Source organism: Salvia miltiorrhiza, chromosome 2, assembly GCF_028751815.1.
Source record: "Salvia miltiorrhiza cultivar Shanhuang (shh) chromosome 2, IMPLAD_Smil_shh, whole genome shotgun sequence".
NCBI classification, from domain to species: Eukaryota; Viridiplantae; Streptophyta; class Magnoliopsida; order Lamiales; family Lamiaceae; genus Salvia; species Salvia miltiorrhiza.
In genome coordinates this window covers 71,542,057-71,565,418 of record NC_080388.1, presented here as the reverse complement: position 1 = coordinate 71,565,418, position 23,362 = coordinate 71,542,057, and the positions used below count along the sequence as shown (strand labels likewise).

At 36.8% G+C, this 23,362-nt stretch overlaps 5 protein-coding genes across 12 annotated transcripts in view; 4 read left to right on the top strand and 1 right to left on the bottom strand.

Moving 5' to 3' along the window:
- LOC131008955 (uncharacterized) overlaps positions 1-23,362 on the top strand; it is a 984,029-nt gene that overhangs the window by 784,197 nt on the left and 176,470 nt on the right. The window lies entirely within an intron of this gene.
- On the top strand, positions 2,024-3,222 carry LOC131009046 (uncharacterized). 3 transcript variants are annotated; one of them, XM_057936253.1, is made up of 3 exons: positions 2,024-2,327; positions 2,573-2,843; positions 2,955-3,222. In XM_057936253.1, exons 2-3 carry the CDS (start codon positions 2,592-2,594, stop codon positions 3,129-3,131), a joined length of 429 nt encoding a protein of 142 aa, XP_057792236.1. In that variant the 5' UTR covers positions 2,024-2,327; positions 2,573-2,591; the 3' UTR covers positions 3,132-3,222. The 3 variants fall into 3 exon arrangements, with proteins under 3 accessions (XP_057792236.1, XP_057792235.1, XP_057792234.1); XM_057936252.1 differs by having other exon boundaries at positions 2,146-2,369; XM_057936251.1 differs by having other exon boundaries at positions 2,148-2,310.
- Positions 3,147-9,322, bottom strand: LOC131008934 (MACPF domain-containing protein At4g24290). The gene is made up of 7 exons (XM_057936055.1): positions 8,227-9,322; positions 7,707-7,945; positions 7,032-7,233; positions 5,889-5,957; positions 5,605-5,791; positions 5,193-5,359; positions 3,147-4,296 (listed from the first exon to the last, which is right to left on the bottom strand). Exons 1-7 carry the CDS (start codon positions 8,476-8,478, stop codon positions 3,616-3,618), a joined length of 1,797 nt encoding a protein of 598 aa, XP_057792038.1. The 5' UTR covers positions 8,479-9,322; the 3' UTR covers positions 3,147-3,615.
- On the top strand, positions 12,651-18,302 carry LOC131008946 (coatomer subunit delta-2). 5 transcript variants are annotated; one of them, XM_057936087.1, is made up of 13 exons: positions 12,674-12,791; positions 12,900-13,000; positions 13,092-13,172; positions 13,257-13,296; positions 14,058-14,281; positions 14,458-14,700; positions 14,790-14,964; positions 15,357-15,661; positions 15,791-15,983; positions 16,080-16,230; positions 17,440-17,502; positions 17,593-17,689; positions 17,922-18,302. In XM_057936087.1, exons 3-13 carry the CDS (start codon positions 13,170-13,172, stop codon positions 18,009-18,011), a joined length of 1,584 nt encoding a protein of 527 aa, XP_057792070.1. In that variant the 5' UTR covers positions 12,674-12,791; positions 12,900-13,000; positions 13,092-13,169; the 3' UTR covers positions 18,012-18,302. The 5 variants fall into 5 exon arrangements, with proteins under 5 accessions (XP_057792067.1, XP_057792070.1, XP_057792068.1 ...); XM_057936085.1 differs by having other exon boundaries at positions 12,679-12,791; positions 12,900-12,992; XM_057936086.1 differs by having other exon boundaries at positions 12,691-12,791; positions 12,925-12,992.
- LOC131008923 (stromal 70 kDa heat shock-related protein, chloroplastic) lies at positions 18,949-23,346 on the top strand. Its single transcript, XM_057936043.1, has 8 exons — positions 18,949-19,750; positions 20,193-20,445; positions 20,956-21,035; positions 21,250-21,392; positions 21,478-21,576; positions 21,676-21,865; positions 21,953-22,351; positions 22,596-23,346. Exons 1-8 carry the CDS (start codon positions 19,205-19,207, stop codon positions 23,004-23,006), a joined length of 2,121 nt encoding a protein of 706 aa, XP_057792026.1. The 5' UTR covers positions 18,949-19,204; the 3' UTR covers positions 23,007-23,346.

The window sequence follows — 23,362 nt, the reverse complement described above, 5'->3', positions numbered from 1 at the left end:
TTTCATAATCTTATATGCAATAATTATTTTGCAAATATTATTCAACTATAATTTGTTATTTTCATCATATATAATTTCGAGTTCATATTTCTTCGATTTTCTCTCTCTAATTTTTTTTTTCTCTCTAGCAAAAACATTTTTTTCTCTAGTTTATAAGCTCAATTATTCACACTTTGACAACTTATAAGCTCTTGAAATATCTTATAAATTGTTATAAGTTGGTGGAGCTTATAAGCTCTTTAAAATAAATTTACCAAACATCCTCTTAATATGCTGAAAACGGTGAAGGTTGCTTGATTGAAGAGAACAAAAAAAATACTTATAAAGGCAAAAGGTGGGGAAAACAAGAAAGAAAAAAAAAGTTGGGAGAAAAGATACCATGGTTCTCTATGTGCATCTTTTTTCAAATTTTACTTCATTTTTCCCTTCTTAAATGGGCCCCTTCTCTTTAGCTAATTGTCTCTTACCAAAAGTCCATATTCTTTTTTCTTGATGTGACTCCAATAAATTGGAAAGAAAATATTATATGTTTAATTTGGTCAAAATTCAAGATAAAATACTGTGTTCTATCCAGTTAATGTATATATAAAATTAGAGGAACAAACAAATTGTGTTAGTTGGTGCTACTTAATTAACATGCCATAGCTTTTGTCCTACTTTCTTGATTTCTCTGTTGTTCAAATCATATAATTCCTCTAATCACATTTATAGGGATGGTAATGAGCACATGGGTTGCATAGGATTAAAATGATTAAGAAAACATAGGGTTTGAAAAGCATTCATATCTTTCAAAGACATGGTGATTGTCTTGTTGAAAAAGATGGTCTAGCCCATCCAAGATAGGAAAAAAGTTTCTCTCTCTCTCTCTCATATTATGGTACCTTCTAGTGTTGTAATTATCACACTGATCTGCATTTATTTCCTAAATTTCCTTGAATGTTTCTGTGATCTTTGTCTATAATTGAGCAAATTACAATAGAACCTTAATTCTTAGTCTTTTTGGACCCAATTAGATGTTATTAGATTAATTAGAAAATTGAATTTGATGGTGCTTTTAAGGTAAGGAATAAGTAGTGGGTATGGTCTACATCACCTCCTTTTTCAATCTTTCTTCAATTGAATTATGTCTGGTCAGATTCTGCTGCATAGCTGTAACAAATCCAACACTTATTTCCTCTCTTTATTGAGTTCATCTCACACTTCATTTTTATTGATTTGGTTTGGTTTCAGAGTCACTGCTCAAGCTCTCAATAAAGCAACACTTATTTAGCTTATAAAATTGTCACTCTTGTAAGTTTGCAGCCTTTGAATTAAATATATTTTTGAAAGCTCAGATTTTGGCAGCTTTGTTCAACTAGTTAGTGATTCTGTGATGCATTGCCAACTCTCAAATGATGGTATCATGTCCCATTTTTAGGGCTGGCAAATTCAATATGATAATATGTTGGTTAGGTGGTAAGGATACTAATTAATGTAACAGTTCCCATCACTTTATTCAACTATTTTCATCATACACTTTGCCTTGGGAAATTGCTACTCATGAATGAAATGCTACCTAAAATTGTGGGCATAGCAAAACTCTTCATACACCCTTATTATGACCAACAAAAATATGATTCGTGTATAATTTAAAACACACACACACACGGAGTCACAAACCTTTATTATTTTTAGGGTAATTGCTAAAAAAAGTTACTACGAATTTTGGCTCAATTTTAGTTTTCCACACATTTTATAAATTGATCCAATAATGACAACACTTTTCAATTTGTTGCAAAATAGACAAGCCTAAATTTTTACGGCAGTTGGAAAAAACTAATTAGTGTGATTTTTTCACTCGTAGAATGAGAATATTTTGAGTGTGTCTATTTTGTAACAAATTTGGAGTTATCAATATTGCAACCATTTATAAAACGTATCAAAGTTTGTAAATCCTTATTTTTTAAAACTGTGTCTTCGGACTTGGTACAGTAGTGATTAAGGATCATGATTATTTGCATTACTTTTGTTTAAAAGGTAGACCGACTGAGATAATCATAAACCATATATAAATGTAGCTTTTTAAAAAAAAATTATCTTAATTTCCTCAACATTATTTTATCTTATTGTATAACTAGGTGTCCTTTATAAGGAATATGTGTCTTGTTCTTTCATGACAAAGAAGCTTGCTAGATAAGAATCTGATTATTAGAAGAAATAAAAGAAAGCTCTACTTGTCTTTATCTATTTTCTCTCTTCAACATCGAAATCAAAAAATAGTGTGAAGCTGCTGCTGCATTCAAAGATTTATTATCTTCCACTTTATTTCTGGTAATCTTCATCCTCAGGTAGGATACATGGTTCATACTATCTACATTATGCATAAAAAAGTAAGATTTTTGTTATCATAGAGTTCTCATAAGGAGACCATCACTAGTTGTTTCTTGTCATAATCGCACTTTTTTTTTCTTCTTCTCTAAATTTGAATATGAAAATCTAGAGAAGAGCTGCTTGTTTTGGTTGAATATTAAAAACAGTAGGAATGAATTGTCATAAACTAACATGATGTTTTGGTTGTATGTTGTTTATGAAGAGAAAAGGAAAGGAAGGATATGAACGAGTTAAAGAGTGGGAGAGAGAAGCCATGGAACAATATTTATAGTAGTGAGTCTGTGTCTCTTGACAAGGAAGGTCCATGGAAAAGCTTTGGCTCATCCATGAATGCCATTTCTTTCGGATTCGTGGCAACGGCCATCTTAATCTCCATGTTTCTCATAATGGCTATATTCGAGCATCTATTCAGACCCGATGCATCGTCCCACCAAGACTCCGAGGAGACGCAGATGCACAAGCTTCAAACTCCAGTAAGAAGCACTTCCTAACAACTCTGATCCTCTGTGTGTGTTAAGGTTGTAATTCTTGATGTTGTAGTGAGATGGATTGTGTTGTGGTTGATTAATGTTGTTGCATGTCAGGTACAAACATCATATGCAACAGATTTCTCAGTGGTGATGCCTGGACATCAGTATCCTAGCTTCATTGCTCAACCTGCTCCTTTGCCAAGGGAAGGAGTGTCTTGGCTCTCTCACTCTCACTCTCACTCTCACACTCACACTCACACTCACACTCACACTCATCAAACCAACCAATAAAGCTGCTGCTGTAGCTTACTTCAATTTGGAATCTTTTGTACACATCACTTGAAATTTTGATTACATGAGACAAATTTGAACTTCTGAATAATGTATGGGCATCACTGAAAACTGCAACAACTTGTACAAACCATCTTACACATGGATCTACTTTATACCAGGTTAAACTCTTGCAGCATTGTTTCCTACAAACTATAATTTGGCTTCATCAACCACTGACATTTCTGAAAACGTTCCAACAATATTTATGTAGAAAACCTGATTGTGGAATCTACATAAAATAACCATATTGATACAACAAGGATTAGGAAGAAGGGGCGAGTAACATCTCAAGTTCAAAATGGATGTGCAGCCCATCATTGATCTGCCATTCTGGAACTTTGTGGCTCGTCGTCTGTAAGGTCTCTATGTCAATACAGCCGTCCATTTCAATCCGCAACCGCAAGTGCTCAACTTCTAAGTAAACAAACAGCCTGTACAAAGCTTATTCCAGCACATCATCATCAGGTTGAATGACAGTAAGTAACGAATACTTTACCCTAAGTGAGATCTTCCCCTTTTCTACTACGAGTCTTGCTCCCGAAACAACCCAATAGCCAGGTGGTTCCTGTGGCCCTCTTGTCATCTCTGTAGTATCAACAAACTTCAAGAGTTTGGGAGTTTGGATTGGAACAGGAGGTCCCCCAGGATACACAGCAGAATTAATATTCACATCAGCCGGCTGGGGAGGTGGTTTCTGGACTGCTGTGAAGTGATGACTAATTAGAGTTGAAATAAGTCCAGATTTACGGGCCAACCCAGGGGATCCATCCCATTCTGGATACTTAACTGAAATAGCTCCTTTAACAGTCGAGAAACGTAGACGAAGGAAAAGAACCTTCTTAAATCCATAATCCCCGACCTGTAATTGTGCTCCAGTGACGATGGAAAGTTCCTCATCAGATTCAACAGGCGCCGTACATACATGGGAAAAGTTTTTCCATTGTACCTTCTCGTAATATCTCCGATCATATGATTCATGGCAAAAATTGCCATTCGGGTCATCCTCGAGTTGGAAAATATTTGGAAGAGAGGAGAGGTGTTGCAAGTGAATAGCCAAGCGGTTGCTTCTTTTACCTTCAAGATACAATCTAAGACCAGTTACAGGCCTTTTACCTACATCAACCTGAAATAATAGTCAAAATGGAAAAAAACTGTTGATTAAATTTCAAGGGATGCACATAAGGAACATCATTTTTGGGCAGAAGAAGGCAGTAATCATTTAGCATGCTGAACATACTACTGGAACCCAATTAAAACAGAGTGATTGATACAGCAATCAGGAAGTTCAAGAATCCAATCCTTAAATAATAGGGATCCCCAAATCATATCATCACATTATATTTTCAATTGTAAAGAAAAAGCAATTGGAAACCTTTCCCAGTTAACAGGGAAATGTTAATAACCAACATTAACTGTTTCTCCAGGAAGGGGAAGGGGGAAAAACAAACTAGCATTACAGGTACAGTGAACCAACAGCTTGAGTACTAAGTTTTCTCAATCATGATAAATCAGCGATATGTCAAAAAACCCTACTGCATCTAAATTTTCATCCCCACCCCCACACACAACCAAACGTTAATACATACAGATGAAAGATATGCCTTTATATTATTTAATTTCTTAGTTATCCTAGAATGAAATTTCAAATCTAAAATCTGTCATAGATGTGACTGCATAGTGCTTAGTAGAAAATAATAGATGGTGTGGACAAATGAAAACTAGTGCTGTAGGTGTATAAAGAGGAGTCCAACCACACCAAGGAAACATGAAATGTCCAACTTGTCCAGCAACACTTTGCCTAGTTCTAGTTCTAACTCGCACACTGCAGGTGAGAACCAGCAGTTTTGTAATGCGAGGATCGTAATTTCTCACTTTCAACTGAAAATCTTTCCCATTCAATGCAATTTACAATGCATATTTATAGATAGCTACCACTGGCACAAACTCAAAGTTTCACAGAAACTACAAGCAGAAAACTCAATGACAAATCAGATATATTTTGGAAAAGAGAAGATTTACCGCTGTGGCATTTATAAAAAGTTTGGGACCCATAAGACTAAATTGCAGGGAAGTTGTGTTTTGCTGTCTTCGCTGAGGACCAAGTGGAAGATCACTGAATACAGGCGCCCACTGTCTAGGAAGCTGGAACTCCAGAAACTGATGGAGCTCTTCAATCGGCGGCTTATCTGCATATATATATATATATATATATATATATATATAAAGTTAAAAAACAAAGAAAAATGCTTTAGATTGCCAGTCTGACACACATGAAAATGTATGTAAATTATCATGTCAGGTTGCCAGAAGTTTCTCATCATGATAGAGTCTTTTGGGATAAAGGACATTCCAAGGAGACACTTTTCTTTCAGAGTAACTATAATTGAAATTTTGAAATAAAATAAAAATAAAAGCACAATAGATCACTCACATCGCAAATAAAGATTAATTGCATGACTCAAATAGCCACTTCCTGGGACACCATTTAGTAGGGATGATATTGGGATAAAGGACATAGAAATAACATCAGGCTCCTTCAAAACTGTTTGTAGCCACTCCTGATGGTTCAAATTTATGCTATCACTTCCACCTCTCCTTTTGCAGATGCTAACGATATCCTATTATTTAGTAAAATGAATAAGTAAATAAAAATAGATTTCTGTAAATGTAAAACAAAAACTAATGAGGTTGCTGTGTGAAAGATGAAGGGTGTACATCTTTATGTGAATACGAACTTGATGTGACAGTATCTGCAAACCTGAGCCGAGTCTCCTTCATTTCAAACTGAAGAAGAAAAAATATTATGTAAGACAAGAAGCATACTTGTTTGGTATGGGTACTATGAACCATCTATCAGAAACACTGCCATAGAGGAAGAGCAAATAAAAAGAAAGTATTACAAAGATCAGAATTCATATTACAATCTTTAAGAGAGAAAAGAAAAGAAAATATGAATCTTCGACTAGTGGAAGAGTGCATGCCACTAAAAAGGTGGAATGTAATTATCCCAATCTTCAACTTCTTATGACTTCCACGAAAAGTATAGTTGAATAAAAAATTCCTCCCAATAATACTCAATACTGAGTAATCAAACACTATTAGAGGGCAACATAAACCTGGTAAGGAAAGGAGCTGCACATCCAGCAGGATGGATGCCACAAAGATAGACTGGTTACTCAATTCTGGTTGATAAACAGTAATAAATAACTACTATAGTCATTTTCACTCTATGATTTTTCCACATAAATTGAAAAGGTAATAAGCATCAAGCTTCCTACTTCATCAAAATTAATTTAGCCAAGAAACATCAATTCACAAATTATACTTAATTTATTCCTCGATCCTCATAGTGTTTTGTCAGTGTCAGCTGAAACGCACCCACTATGAACCACATAAATATATATATTAGGTTTATTACACCAAAAATCACGACCTTCACACCACATCGCAAATTCAACGTGACCTTTCAATTTCACATATTTAACACCACTTTCAATTTTGGTTCATATTAAATATGCCCCAATTGTTTTTCTGGTGATCGGATTTGAAGTGGCCGACTTTCTTTTCCATGTGGACACGCACACGTATTCTGAATGGTATATATGTGAACAAACAATAAAAATGTTGGGCACATCATGATCAGATCATCAGACAAAATGAACACGCTTAATTTGCACCAAAATCAAAAGGTGGAGTTAAACTTGTGAAGTTTGAAAGTCGTGCCGAATTTGCAATTTGGTGTTAAGGTTGTGATTTTTTTTTTTTTTGTACAGCTAACCCTATAAATTAATATATTGGTTCCTTTAGTATTAAACATTCTCGTTGATTATAAGTGAAACACCTAAAAATGGTCCAAACCTTCTCAATCTGGTATACTTGCTCGGAACCTAATTCATTTTGTCCATTTGCATCCAAGAACCTCTTATCTGCCATCACCTTCAATCTCTTCTGCACATCAGCGGGTTGAAGTGATGAGGAATGCTGCTGTTTCATGTAAATTACATCTTTCCCACCCATCTTCACACCCACAATGATGTGAGTCCCAAACTTGCTAATAAACCTGACGAAAAGGAAGTTCAGCAACAGTAGTATCATTAACAAATAATTGCAACACTCAGAAATGAGCAAGTAACGTACATGTTAGTAGAATTTGATATGTCAGAAGTTACTACTTAATCTAATAGATAACTATAACTAAACAACACCTGCCAAAATTACTAACTTGTTAATGCAGAACTATTCAACAACTGGCAAATGAATAATATTGACCTACAACTAAAAGTGACTCTCTATTTGCTTCAGAGTTTGGGTATACCCTGCAAATGACTAGCAGAAAAAATAAATCCATAATAAAGGACAAATGATGCATGCTCAAAATTGTCCTATGAATGGCAGGATGTTCCAGCTTATTCATGTTATTAAAAAAAAAACAGCATAGGGCACACATGCATCCGAGACTCATAAAGGTAAGGAGGGATTCCAACAATAGTAGTGTAGCTAAAGACTTCTAAAGAAGGCAGCCCCAAGACATACCTTGCCAAAGCTGCAGGCTCCCATGATGCTGGAACTTCTTTCTTTACATGATCCTTAAGCACCATCTGAGACTTTTCTAGTGCGACTGTATACAGTGTTATAAACATACCATCAAAAGCAAGAGTTTTGGTGTATGCTGCGTCTTTCTGCCAACAACCAGAAAACTCAAACATCGCATTGAAGAGCCCTGAAGGAATCTTTCCAGTCAATGACAGTTCCTGATTTAATTGTTCTGACATCTGGAATGTGAAGATATGGGTTATTTTTTTATGTACTCGAACACAGATACAATATAAACTTCACGAAAAAGTGTTGGCAAAGAACCAGACAATGGATATGTCTCAAAGCTAGAGAAGTATCAAGAGCACATTTATCATATAGGCACATCTTCAACAGCCAAACCACTGAAATTTTATAGCTCTAATCACCCAAAGTTCTTTGCAGACAATCCCAAATTAAATAAGTTCATCTATAACACAAAGATACTGAACAAACATAACAAATCAGAATGTAATCAAACCTGCTGGAAAGTCAGAACGTCAGAACGAAACCGTGTCCGCTCTCCTTTATCGCATTTGATTGATTTCGAAACACCTGCAACTGAGGTTCCACCTGGAAGAATAATCTCCCGACCCTGATCCTCATTAATCTCAATCATACGCGAATCGCCCTTACAATACTTTAGTCTAAGATCCAAGGAGATATCATATCCACGACCAATCGACAGAATAGCCACCTTAGCTGCTTCTGCAGCCGCAAGCTTAAGCGCCATCTTTCACACACTCACTTTCTTATCTCAGAACCCACATATCTCTACTTAACTTGATCCCGTTTCACAATCAAAACAAAGCAAGTTATCAAACCCGAATTACATCTATACCCACCCAAAAGAACTAGCAGGGGTTATATACTAAAGTCTTGGATCAACTGAGAACAATGTACAGATTGCTCACTCCGTAGACTGAACAATTTCAATAATTTAAGCTCCAAACTCCCATGAACCAAACCTTCCAGTATCAACCTGGAATTTCTCAACCACGCACGATTCAGCTCGAAACTCCCAACGAAGTTTGACTACGCAATAACACATATATACATATATTCTTGTTTGAACACGATTCCCCACAACAAAAAATCTCGCAAGCTCTATACAATCTCGGAGGATTGCTTAACAGTTTTCCATCATCCAAGTCTTGGGACAGCAAAAATCAGTCAAAAATGAAATTTAGCGATTCCACCGCTACAACGTAGGGAATTCGGCACAGCAGAACTTAATTAAAATAAATAAATTAATATATATATATATATACACATATATTATTAACACCGCGAGCTACAATGCTAGACTGCGTTATAGTATTTCACTAAAATTGGGGACTCAAAACCTAGCTAGCTTGAGTTCCTCGGGAACTGGTGCTGCAAAACTTCAAACCCTAGATTATCGCAGTGAGGCTGAACTGACTCAGATCTAGAGGAAAACCGGGAGCTTCTTTTAGTGGAGATGAAAGAAAGATAAAAAAATGGTATTCAAGTTAATTCAAAATAAACAAGGGTACGATTATCCAAATTTGGGGTGGACCGTGGAGTCGTGGACATGAACTCATTTCAAATCGTTAATTATGACTATCACTAAACCTTAAATTATTTTGTATTATCTTGAACTAAGGGTATTAATTCAAAATTTAAAAGATTTTTTTTGCATTTTAAAAAGTTCATAGGTATTTAATTCTGATTTTAAAAACTCTTCAAAAAATTATTTGTATTTAATTCTGATTTTTAAATATCCATCTATTGAAAATTTGTAGAATTTTAATATGTCATAGACTCTATAGGATTCTAATGCCGTAATATAAACCATAAATCTACCTCTACGTCGTCAATGTCAACAAGAAAAAAAGAAAAGAGAGATATATCAGGTATGTCAAATTTTCCAACTATTTTCGTTCTTTTTTCTCTCAATATTTTTTTGTTTTCTTCTCTCAAATATTGACCGTCGTTCTGGAATGGTGCAGTGAAAGGGGATTTTGACAACTTTTTTTAAAATAGATATAAGGGCACTTTTTCTCTCTCTATTTTTTTTCTTCTCTCAAATATTGAATATCATTCTGAAATGGTACAATGAAAAATGATTTTGGCAGTTTTTTGTGAATAAATATAAAGACTGTTCTTTATCAGATATATTTCCCGCCAAAAAAACTGGTCAATTAACAAAAAAAAAACCGCCTTTTTTCTCAATATATATTTATAAAATTGACTAAACTATATATACATATAAAAGCTAAATCAATTTTCCGTCAAATTATCAAAAAAAATCATCAAAACTTTATAAAGTCTATGAAAATAGAGATAAATCAATCTAACAGAATCCACTAAAGTCTACATAGATTAAAACAATCTATGAAATTAATAGAATCCACATATTATAAACAAAATCTGTTAAAAATTTTTAAATTCTGAATTGAATACACTCCCCTAAGTAAATGCGAGTAGTTTTTCCACCTTTGTGTAGATAGTGGTTCCGCCCGCGTGCGGCATATAGTTTTTCTCACCTTTGTGTGGATAGTGATCCCGCCTGCATGCGGGTTGCTTATTTAATTATATGGGTAAATATCACTTTATGTCACATCATTTTACCGAATTATCAATTATGTTCCAACTTTACGATATTATTAAGGGTAAATATCATATTAAATCTTGAACTATATCCGTTTTATCAAAAATACCCTGAAACTTTTGAAATGTTCTCTAAACCCTCAAAGTATCAGAGTTTTATCGTATATATCCCGCATCTCTTTTCCGGCCACCAGAAACGTGACGTGGCTCGCCGGAAGCCACAATATAATTTACATTCTATTTTTTTAATCCATGTAATTTTATATTCTCTTTTTTAATCCATGTCATTCTATAAATCAAAAACCATCCTGAAAATTAAACAAAATTCTGCGATTACAGACCTTCAATCTATAAACGAGATGCAATTTGGAATAGATTAAAGAGAACATATTAGAACATACAAATGAATCTGCTATTTGTCTCACTACTTGCAATTCTACAAATGAGACGCAATTTGGAACAGATTAGAACATAAATGAGTTTGCTATTTGTCTCACTACTCGCAATCTGCATTTTGCTATCCATATTGGAACAGATTAGAGAGAACTACATTTGTCTCGGCCGCCATGGAGACCTGAAAGAAGTTCAATTTAGATTTTAATTTTTAGGATGGATTTTGATTTATTGAATGACATGGATTAAAAAAGAGAATATAAAATGACATGGATTAAAAAAAATAAAATTTAAATTACATTGTGGCATCCAGCGAGCAACGTCACGTTTCTGGTGGCCGAAAAAGAGATGCGAGATATATTTGATAAAACCATGATACTTTGAGGGTTTAGAGAGCATTTCGAAAGTTCCAAGATATTTTTGATAAAACGGGTATAATTCAAGGTTTAATATGATATTTACCCTATTATTAAATTGATATTCAACCTATTATTATTTTTTTTAATTATGTCCCATAATTTTTTTTCGACATTCGGGAATTGACGTGGAACGCCGGAGTTTGCATACGTGGATTAAAAAGAAAAAATAAAAATACACGTAATATAGAACGTTGTCTTCTTTGAACCAAGAAGGGGTGACTTGCGTGTTCCGTTGAACCAGAGGGCGGACGGGGCGACTCTCTTGCCTGAGTTAAGAGAATTGAGGGCTCAACCTTCCCCTCGTTCATGCGCACGGGAGAAATGGGGAGCAACGAACGCAGTCCTGATCAACCAACCACCATAGGATCGAAGAAAGAGGTGTTGACTCCAGGCGCGACAACGCGGCGAACAATATTGGGTTAACCAATCACTTAGAGTTCGGCACGCCCTTGCTATGTGCGGTTATTCGAAGTGCAGATGGAGAGATTGGGTTGAGGAAGATTTAGAGAGGGGGAAGAACGGCGTTGGCCTTGCCAATTTCAGAGGCGGTGACGCCATCCTCGTAAAAAATTGTTAAAGCAAGCGACGACCATTGGAAAGTGGGCTAGGGCTTTGTTTTAGAAGCAAAATAATTTCACCTGAGTTTGCAGCGGGAGAAGAAATGGGTCGAAGGTGAGAGACGATGCCAAATTTTCAGAGCCGCAGATCAGTCGCCGACTCTTGAGAAGTGGCGGCGACAGATTTTGGAGAGGAAACTATTCTCAAAAGCCCGTCTCTCGATCTCCGTCGAAACATCAAGCACCATCTTTGACTCGACCTGGTTCGTAGAGTAAGTTGTTGGTCCTCTTGCACTTGCAGTTTCTATGTATTGGTATTGCTTTGGTTGTGGTGGTTAACAAAAGAAAAAGTGACAGGTTGCCATGTTCGAGGAGGTGGACGAGCTGAGCCTAGACGCCATCTACGAGAGGCTGAAGCCCGTGCTATGCACCCCAGGGACGTGCCTGGTCCGCGAAGGCGACTTTGTGGTGGAGATACTCTTCATCCTCCACGGTCGCATCAACTTCTACACCACCAACAGGGAGGAGCTGCTGAGCTGGGGGCTTTATCGCCGCCCCACATTCACGCGGAATGTCACGGCCATCACGGAGGTCGAGGTCTTCGCCCTCGAGGCGGATGATGTCAAAATCCATCTGTATTATGATTTTTATATATAATATAACTGGTAATTTCATGTAGATTACACGTAGTCAAACTTCGACGTTCCACATCAATTCTCGGATGTTGGAAGACATAATTAAAAGAATATTGATAGATTGAATATCAATTTGATAATATTATAAAATTGGGACATAATTGATAATTCAGCAAAACAATGAGACATAAAATGATATTACCATAATTATATTATAGATTATAGATATCTCTTGTAATTTTAAAAAATAAAATAAAATAAAATTAAGTAATGTTTGACACCAAGCCGTTGTTTTCGTCTTGTTATTTTTGCATTTTAAAGGGTGCACATTTGCAAAATGAGGATATTTCAAGGGTGACAGTGCAAACCAGCCTAACCATATACAACCCCCATTTCTTCGCGATTAATTTACAATTTCATCGCACTCTGCAGTCTACTCGCTTGATCTGGATCTTGGTGAATTTGAAGGTAACGTAAGTTTTGATCTGGGGTTTTGCTCGGTTGATCTGCTCGAAACTAGTGCTAATTTATGTTTCTTTTCGGTTGCATTCTGATTCCGTGGTATCTGCACGGAAGCCACGCTTGATTTTCTAAATCTCAGGTTTCATGTATCTGTACGTTTTACGATTTTGAAACCTAGATCGTTGCATCGGGCGGGATCTGGATAATGTGATTGTGTAACTAGCGTGCTGCGCATTCTTTCTCTTCGTGAAATCTACTTGATTTCGTTACTTCTGCGAATTTTAAGGCTTTATTGTGACTTTGTAGGTGTTGTTGGGGCTTTTCTCTTGTTAGTCTCACGTTTAATTGATTATTAGTGTCCCGTGGGAGAATTAAGAAAACAAGATGGTGAGTTTTCTATGACATTTTTCTCTTTGATTCTCATTTTGAACTGCTATGTTTGTGTTTTTGACGTTTATCTCTATGATGCAGGTTGTACTTGCGGCTTCCATCATAAGTAAATCGGGCAAAGGTAGGCTCCTGATCCTTTCTGATTTTCATATATTACTACTCCTAATTTTGGTTATGTAATTTGGATATGAGAAGATGCTATATTTAGTCAGTTCTTTTAGTTTTTATAACTTAATAAACTTATTTTACGTGTCCGTGTTGAATGTAAAATCTCTCTACTAAGTCAGCATTGAAATGGTGTAAATTCTCCAAAAATCTGAAGTGCTTACAATTCTGGGATCTGAATTACCTTGTTTGTGTGACTGGTTATGTAGTTATTCTATGCCTTCTGATTGAATATAGAGTTGGGACAATTATTGATAACTTTTTAATTGAGATTGACTGTCTTGAGGGGCTGTACCGAATAATTTAAATACACTTGAGAGTTGAGACCTACTTCTATACTTTCATAAGTATTGGCCTTGTTGTGGTTCTGCTTAGTTAGTTTACATCCCTAGGCTTAATTTGGTTCAGTCCATTTTGTTTTAAACCTATCTGCATTTTCCATGTAATGCCTTCTTTATTACGCATTTGTTTAAACATTCTTCTTTATGTTCCTTGTGCCTTCTGCTAAACCTTCGTGAACACCTTTTCTAATGTTTATATGTTCACATTTGATCTTCGTTGTGCTGATCAGATATTCTAGCAATTCATGTTATTTGCCATAAATGTGATAAGTTTTGGCAAGTTTTCTGAATTATTTTTCTATGATGTCATTTTTTATGTTCATTCCTTTGATCAGCAGTGTGCATAAGTAACTTTGTGATTTCATATCTTTTACAGCACTTGTCTCGAGGCAGTTTGTTGATATGTCTCGTATACGAATTGAGGGGTACCTTGCAGCTTTCCCCAAATTGGTGGGAACAGGGAAGCAACATACTTATGTTGAGACTGAGAATGTCCGTTATGTTTATCAGCCAATAGAGACCCTCTATTTGCTTCTTGTTACAAATAAGCAGAGCAACATTCTCGAGGATTTGGAGACATTGAGGCTACTTTCAAAACTTGTATCCTTTCTTTATTTTCCTTGATTTATTGTGCTTAAATACTGAGTTCGCTTGTACATACATATTCTGTACTAGAACAATGGTTTGAAGTCATTGTTCTAACATGAAACTTTTTGGAAAATTTTGACCTTCTTGGTAATATTGTAAATGTACTATTGTTTCTTTAACCATCTTAGGTGCCTGAGTACTCTTATTCCCTAGATGAGGAAGGCATTGGCAAGACAGCTTTTGAGATTCTTTTTGCATTTGATGAAGTAATCTCACTGGGACACAAGGAAAATGTCACTGTTGCACAAGTCAAACAGTATTGTGAGATGGAAAGTCACGAAGAGAAACTGCACAAGTTGGTCCTGCAAAGTAAAATCAATGAAACCAAGGATGTGATGAAACGGAAGGCTAGTGAGATTGACAAAAGCAAGGTAAATGGTTTGGGTCAACAATGATGCTCAACTTCTATTTGTCTTTTTTCATATCATGGATGGATTAAGTTATTGTGTATTCTATATAGATTGAGAAGAATAGAGGTGACAAGGGAGGATTCATGTCTTTGCAATCAATGGGTTCTGGAAGAATTGATACTGGCTTTGGCAGTGACACCAGCATATCTAGTAGTGGTGGTGGTTTTGGAGGTGGTTCTAGCTTTGGATTAAGCACTGAAGTTGATTCCTTCTCTAAGCCAAAAGGTTTGCCCTCTAAAAAAAGATTGCAGCATCCTTTGAAATGTGTTTTCTGAGTTCATCTTCTGGGTTAATTTGCTATTATTTCAGCTATAGGAGACACTATATTACCTGCAGCCTCCTTTAAAAGTGAATATAGTTAATGGAATCCTCTGTTCTGAGTGTGGTGTTATTTTTGTTCATTAGATGCTTTTCAATAATGTGTCACTATTGATACAAGTTGGTAATCATTTTTTATATTAAGTTTATGGAAAAAATATTAAATATGAAATTATTATTTGTAATTTTTGACTAAATGTTCGTTACTGGTAAAATTACTCATGTTTTATGGTGGTTTAATGGTAAATTTAATGAATTTAGGCTGCATTAATTCTTTTCTTCTGGATCTTTTTGATTAGGTCGTCCAGCATCCTCTGCTTCAGCTCCGCCAAAAGGTTTTGGTATGCAGCTTGGGAAAACACAAAGAACCAACCAATTTTTGGAATCTCTTAAAGCTGAAGGTGAAATGATTGTTGAAGATGTGAGACCAAGTGCTGGTCAGTCCAGAGCACCTGCGTCTCTGCCAAGTGACCCTGTTACATTAAGTATCGAAGAAAAGCTTAATGTAACATTAAAACGGGACGGTGGTATTGGCAACTTTGATCTGCAGGGCATGCTATCACTACAGATACTTAACCAGGATGACGGATTCATCCAAGTTCAGGTACCTCAATTCTCGTTTCTGCCCTGATTTTGTTCACTTGGTCTGCATTCACTTGTATTGAGATCTGAAAAGACTGTTTTTGTTCACGTTGGATGCTTCTGAGAGTGTTGTTTTCTTATGTTGATTCAGATTGAGACTGGTGATAATCCAGGAGTTATATATAAGACTCACCCCAATATTAATAGGGATTTGTATAATGGTGAAAATATATTGGGTCTTAGGGACCCAAATCGCCCGTTCCCTTCTGGCCAGGGCAGTGAAGGTGTTAGTTTGTTGAAATGGAGAATGCAAAGTGGAGATGAGTCACTTGTGCCATTGTCAAGTAAGCTTTTCTTCTATATGACCAAGCTCTAATGCCATTAGAAAGATATGCCATCTTGTAAATGGTCTACTTCTTGATTATATTTTGTCATTGCAGTTAGCTGCTGGCCTTCTGTTTCTGGGAATGACACCTATGTGAACATAGAGTATGAAGCTCCAACTTTTGATCTACAAAATGTTGTGATTTCAATTCCTCTCCCAGCTCTTAGAGAGCCACCAAGAGTACAACAAATCGATGGGGACTGGAGGTGTGGTTTCATCTTAGTGTTTACTATTAATATTTCATTGCTAAAGTGTTATTACAAATGTTATGTTTCCTATATTTCTTTTTTATCACTTACTGTGAAGTATTGGATTGGAGTTTCTCAGTGACTCAAGCCTTGATACATCTAAATACTGTTCTCTCTTTGTTGTGTTTGGCATTGATTTCAACATATGACTCGACATGGGGCATATTTGAGTTTGGTAAAAGGTCCTTAAAAGTTGTAATTTATGATGGAAATTGTAATTTTCCTTTTGATTTATTGGCTAGATTACAATAAGATGTGAAAGAATAACTGTTGGGCAATATTCTATAAGACTAAAAAGGAATTTTATTTCAAAAACCACTAGGAATGAGTAAGTATGTGTGTTAACTGTTAAGTCTCTGATTTGAAGGGGAGATTGGATGGTTTTGGTTTATTTTCTTACCTGGTGAATTAGGCTTGTGATTTTACTCAAATTTGTTTCCCATAAAGGACAAATGAGTCTGGTGAAATGAGTAAAGTAAATGGTATTTGTGGTTAGTTGGATTACATAGGTGTTCAAAAAGTAATTACAGTTGGGCAATGTTCTATCGAGATCTGCCTAGACTGAAAACAGTCCTTGGGATTTTTCCTGCTTTCTCCAAAATTGTGCCCATCCTAATTCCACCAGGCAGTGGTGTAGGGCTAGGCCTCAGTCTGCTACCTACCTTGTAAGAAGCTGCAATTGAGATTTAAAAGTTGACTACTAGATCAGACACTAGAGTTTTCTAATCTGTGAAGAAGCTAAGCTACACTTGTCTGAGGCATTGCTTGAGCAAATAGTATAGTCTCTCAAACATGTGTTCATAATTATTGGTGGAATTTCAAGTAAAAAAAATGATTGGTGGAATTTAACACCATTTGTTTCCCCTTCAGTGTGTGGCTCTGCTTGTGAAACAAACTCATTTCGATAAGCTTATCTAATGTTTATTGCAAACCCTACTGACTGATAGGGCTACCTAAGCCCACTTGATTTAAAGAACAAGTTGTTTTATAGTGATGAGCAAGCCAAACAAATGGATGGGTCCACATGTGGCCTGCTTAGAGTTTAACATGAAATTATCTTGAGAGACTATTGTTGATTCTAAGGCTTGTACCCTGTGATGCTCATTCGATTAATTGTCTGTTCAATATATCAAGAAAGCAGTGAGCATTTTGAAATATCAATTGCAGGTACGACGCCAGGAAATCAGTTTTGGAATGGTCTATTGTACTCATTGATAACTCCAATCGCAGGTTAATTAACAGTGAATTTTTTCTGCTTAGTTTTCAATCTGATTCCATTGTGATTCTGATTTGGTTTATTATTTTATGTTGTGCTTGCAGTGGATCTATGGAATTTGTCATTCCTGCAATCGATACCTCAGATCTTTTCCCAATTTCTGTGCGCTTTACTTCTACAAGAACTTTCAGTAATCTAAAGGTTCTCTTCTGCCCTTTGTGCATCACAGGCTCCTACTATTTTACAACTCTTGACGAGTATTTTTCATGGAAGAAAATTGGAATATCCCCCACCCCACCCCACCCAAAAAAAAAGTAGAAAAAGAAGAGTTGAAGAAGCTGACTATTAGTCATAATGATCATATGATGATCCTAAGTATTAATTATAGTGCATTCTTTTGTGCCTGTTTCTTACTGTATTTCATCCGTTTCAGGTGGCTAATGTTTTGCCTCTGAAAGGAGGTAATCCTCCCAAGTTTGCTCAAAGAATGCTGCTCTCTACTGAAAACTATCAAGTGGTTTGAATATTGCAAGTCTGTCGCCATCTTATTGCAGTGTTGGTTTCTACCAAACTCTACCGGCTTCTGTTTTTTTGAAGAATGTATCTTTCGTTTTTATCCCCTACGTGTTTACTACAAGTAAAGAGGTTTAAATGTTGATGAGATTTAACTGTGAGTTTTGCTTTGAAGGAATTTCAGTGGCATTTGTCGCCTAATCCATCGTTTGTTTTCTTCTCAGCTTTCAGTAGGGACAACTTATTTTCTTTCGACTAATACAAATTTACATAAATAAATAACAAGTTTTACTGATTTGAAGTTTGGCCACACTCATGTCATATTCATAATCTACTCCTACATTCTATTATAGTTTACTATCCGAACATGAAATGCGAAGATGATTACAACATCTCCATTGTTGCCTAGGTAGTTGTTACGAGGTGATTGATATGGTGGAATGAAATGGTCATTTTTATTTTTTACATTTATTTTCATTCTCATGATTCGTATTTTTTGAAATCATGAACAATCATTTTGTTTGGATTCACAACATCCAATAGTTTGTGAGTAGCCATTTATCGCCCCCCTTTTTAGTATCCTCGAATTCAAATTCAACATACAAGGAAGACAACCTCTGTGAATATGCATGTGTTGGGATATCAAGTTCAAGAAGAATGTTTTGAATGATCCCAAAACCTACGATAATCCAATAAATAAATCTTACATAGATGAGTCATGACTCAGATCAGAAAATAATAATTATATGTATAGAAAGAAGTAATAAGTTAAGTAGCAAAAATACTTATAGTACAAAATATAATGTTAGAAATCTATTTATTTAAGTAAGCTCGACACAATTTGCAGTGTATAGTACTCGGCTAAATACAATATTATCTATTAAAAAAGGTATTGTAAATAATAATGTTAGTATTGAATAAATAAATACAATATCTATTTTAAAAAAATATTACCAACAACATCCAATCTTCCCCAAGTTCACAAAACCACTGAAACCAAGCACAGACGACAGATGATTCTAGAATTGTACACGTGTCGTCATCCTTCCCCCATAAACCCCGACTTCCTCCTCCTCCTCTTCTCTTATCTATCTCCTTCACCAAAATTTTCAGTCTCACCTCTACCGACGTCAGCTCCTCCCCAATTCTATTCCTAACTAGGGATTGCTGAATTGAATTTTCTTTTCTCACCAACTTCGCAGAATGGCGTCCTCCACTGCTCAAATCAATGCTCTCGGCGCCGTCGCTCACTTCACCGCCGTCAAATCCTCCACAAACCATCCCAATAGAACTGTGTTTTTCGGCTCCAAGGTCAACGGCAGCTCCGTCCCCTTCGGATTGAAGCTGAGGAGTAAGCATCGAAGCGGCCGACGCGGCTCTACTTTTCGTGTGGTGGCGGAGAAGGTTGTCGGGATTGACCTCGGCACCACCAATTCCGCCGTCGCGGCAATGGAGGGAGGAAAGCCTACCATCGTGACCAACGCCGAAGGCCAGCGGACGACGCCGTCTGTGGTTGCCTACACTAAGAATGGTGACAGGTTGGTGGGTCAGATTGCGAAGAGGCAGGCCGTGGTGAACCCCGAGAATACATTCTTCTCTGTTAAGAGGTTTATTGGGAGGAAGATGTCGGAGGTCGATGACGAATCCAAGCAGGTTTCGTATAATGTCGTGAGGGATGAAAACGGGAATGTCAAGCTTGAGTGTCCCGCCATTGGAAAACAGTTTGCAGCTGAAGAAATATCCGCTCAGGTTTTATATTCTACCACTGATATCAATTTTTCATCTAAGCTCTTTCTGTTGTCAATCCGTTCTTTAATTTGCGTTGAATTCATATAATGCATTGCTTTACTGTTTATTTTGCTATTGCGATCAGACATTGAAACAATTGTAGTGGATTTTGATGCTGTTAGATTCTATGAAATGGATATGCATTCACCGCTGGTATCATTTTTAGGAAGTATGTATGCTTGTGCATGCACCTTAGTAATCGAGGAAAATGGCCAATCTAATGAAGTATTATGTTTGCGAGACACGTTCTCTCCTGTCATTGGTTCTCCCATTTTTAGTTAGATTCTGTTGCAAATCGAAGAGAGTTATTCTCTGAGGATGAGTATGCTGAGTGCTTGAGTGTTGCAAAATATTGTACTTCTACATTTCATCTCCTGAAAAAATTTCCTCTTTCTGGGTTTAGGTTTTGAGGAAGCTTGTTGATGATGCATCAAAGTTCTTAAATGACAAGGTCACCAAAGCAGTAGTTACAGTCCCTGCTTACTTCAACGATTCTCAAAGGACTGCAACAAAGGACGCTGGTCGTATTGCTGGCTTGGAGGTCCTCCGTATTATAAATGAACCTACTGCTGCATCATTGGCCTATGGTTTCGAGAGGAAAAGTAATGAAACTATTCTGGTTTTTGACCTAGGAGGTGGCACTTTTGATGTTTCAGGTATATTCATTTTCTCTTTTCTTTCTTAAAATATCTTCTTCTTTGTTCTTGATTTTGTTGTGAAGGTGGGTGGCTCTGTTAATGTTTCAGGTAGAGTTAAGTGTCTTTTGAAACTCTTGTCCTTTTTCTTTACTGATGTTTTGGTGCCTCTCAAACACATGTATCTGAGATATAGTATCTTTTGAAATTATTGTATTTGCCAAACTAATCATTTGAAACATGTAATAAGAGTCTTATTACATGGTTGAAATCATTAGTTTGACAAATACAATGATATTTACTCATTAGTGGTAATGAGTTAAGGTAAATGCTTGAGCTGCAATGTAGAAATTTATTGTTGTAAATTTGGTTTATCTCTTACAATTGTCATTGTTCTGGCATCTTCGATGCATTTCTTTTTACCAGCATTATATTTGGTTACTGAAGTTGGTGTGTTATTAGTTTACATATAGCTTAAATAAGAATTCTTCGAAAATACTTAATAAATTTTGTTTGCCTACTATAATTCAGTCCTTGAGGTTGGTGATGGTGTGTTTGAAGTGCTTTCGACGTCCGGAGACACTCATCTTGGTGGTGATGACTTTGATAAGGTTGGTAGATGGTACTCCTGATCATCTATTAAATTAAACTAGCTATGTCTCTCCAATTCCCTCTCTCTCTCTCTCTCTCTCACACACACACACACAAATTCATGCACAGTGTAAATGCTGGTTGCTCCATGTGTTGTTCAACATGGTGCTTCTTGGCTTTCCATGGCAATTGACTATCTTTGGGCCATTTACATTTTTTTTAAAATTTCTCCAGAGAGTTGTTGATTGGCTTGCTGCAAGTTTCAAAAGGGATGAAGGGATAGATCTATTGAAGGACAAACAAGCCCTTCAGCGTTTGACTGAGACTGCAGAGAAAGCCAAAATGGAACTTTCGTCTTTGACTCAAACTAACATTAGGCACGTTTATACTTTTTCAACTCCTTTGGCAACATATTGAATATGTACATACTCATTGTTTGTTTCACATTTTTTTTTTGGCCAGTTTGCCTTTCATTACTGCCACTGCAGATGGCCCTAAACATATTGAAACCACACTTACACGAGCTAAGTTTGAGGAACTATGCTCGGATTTGCTTGACAGGTGAGCTTATTTCATCAATTCATCAGAACATAAGTGCAATTTGTATTCTATACTTGTACTTTCTTTGCAGCTTCTTGAAGTAACACTGTTTTTTTCCAGACTAAAAACTCCAGTTCAGAATTCATTGAGGGATGCAAAGCTTTCCTTAAGTGATATAGATGAGGTAATACTGGTGGGTGGTTCCACACGTATTCCAGCTGTTCAGGAGCTTGTTAAGAAGATGACTGGAAAGGACCCAAATGTTACTGTGAATCCTGATGAAGTGGTAGCCCTTGGAGCTGCTGTTCAGGTAATATCTTGATTTGATTTGGTTGCGACTCGTCATCCTGAAGTTATATCGTCTAACCATTTTTTCGTGCTTGTTTTATCTGGTTAGGCTGGTGTTTTGGCGGGAGATGTTAGTGATATTGTCCTTTTGGATGTATCACCATTATCTTTGGGACTGGAGACACTTGGTGGAGTGATGACAAAGATTATTCCCAGAAATACCACACTGCCTACTTCAAAATCCGAAGTATTCTCAACAGCTGCGGATGGTCAGACCAGTGTCGAGATCAATGTCCTTCAAGGTGAAAGGGAGTTTGTTCGTGACAACAAATCTTTAGGCAGCTTCCGCCTTGATGGAATTCCACCTGCTCCCCGTGGTGTCCCACAGATTGAGGTCAAGTTTGATATTGATGCGAATGGAATCCTCTCAGTTACTGCTATAGATAAGGGAACTGGGAAGAAGCAAGATATCAAAATTACTGGTGCTAGCACGTTGCCTGGTGATGAGGTGAGCTTTCTTGAAATGATATGCTTAGGCGACTTTACACATACTGAGTTGGAGCCAGTATTTTCTTTTGCTTGAATGGATAGTATACTTTGCCTTTGCCAGTTGTCTTCATTTGACAGACAGATTTGAATCATTTTGTAGGAGTGTGATAACTGTCTTTACTAAACGAGTGTATTTTCATGTGAGGAGGATTCTCTTTTCTCTGTCCCTTATCCTTTAGTTGATAAATTTACATTCACTACAGGTGGAGAGAATGGTTAGCGAAGCTGAAAAATTTGCAAAGGAAGACAAGGAGAAGAGAGATGCAATAGATACCAAGAACCAGGCAGACTCAGTGGTTTACCAAACGGAGAAGCAGTTGAAGGAACTCGGCGAGAAAGTTCCAGCCCCCGTAAAAGAGAAGGTGGAGGCCAAACTTGGAGAACTCAAGGATGCAATCTCTGGAGGCTCAACCCAAGCAATGAAGGATGCCATGACTGCACTGAATCAGGAAGTCATGCAGCTTGGCCAGTCACTGTACAACCAACCTGGCGCAGGCGCAGGCCCAGGCCCAGGCCCAACCCCCGGTGATGGGGCTAGCTCTACCTCTTCCGAATCATCGGAGAAGCGACCTGATGGCGATGTCATTGATGCAGATTTCACAGACAGCAAGTGAGAGGAGCATGGGGTATTCTTAACAAATTTTGGACACACACGTCTTCCTTTGTGTACAAGGACTAATTTCTGTTGGAATATGTGATAAAGCAGAAGTTGGAAGGAAGTGCAATTTAGAAAACAATAGGAGTGGGTCACAAGCGGAGATGAAGATTATAGATCAAGCAGCGGTGAATCAGTTGGTAGGTTATATTTAATTGATCAACGTTCGTCGTATTCAATGTGTTATTATTGTCTAGCGTGTCTGATTTTTTGAAGAGATGATGACAGTCGTCTAGTTTCTGTATCAATCTCCCAAGTTTTCAGGTAATTCACAAAGAATATTTGCTTGATTTCCTCAACTGTTGTTTCACTAAA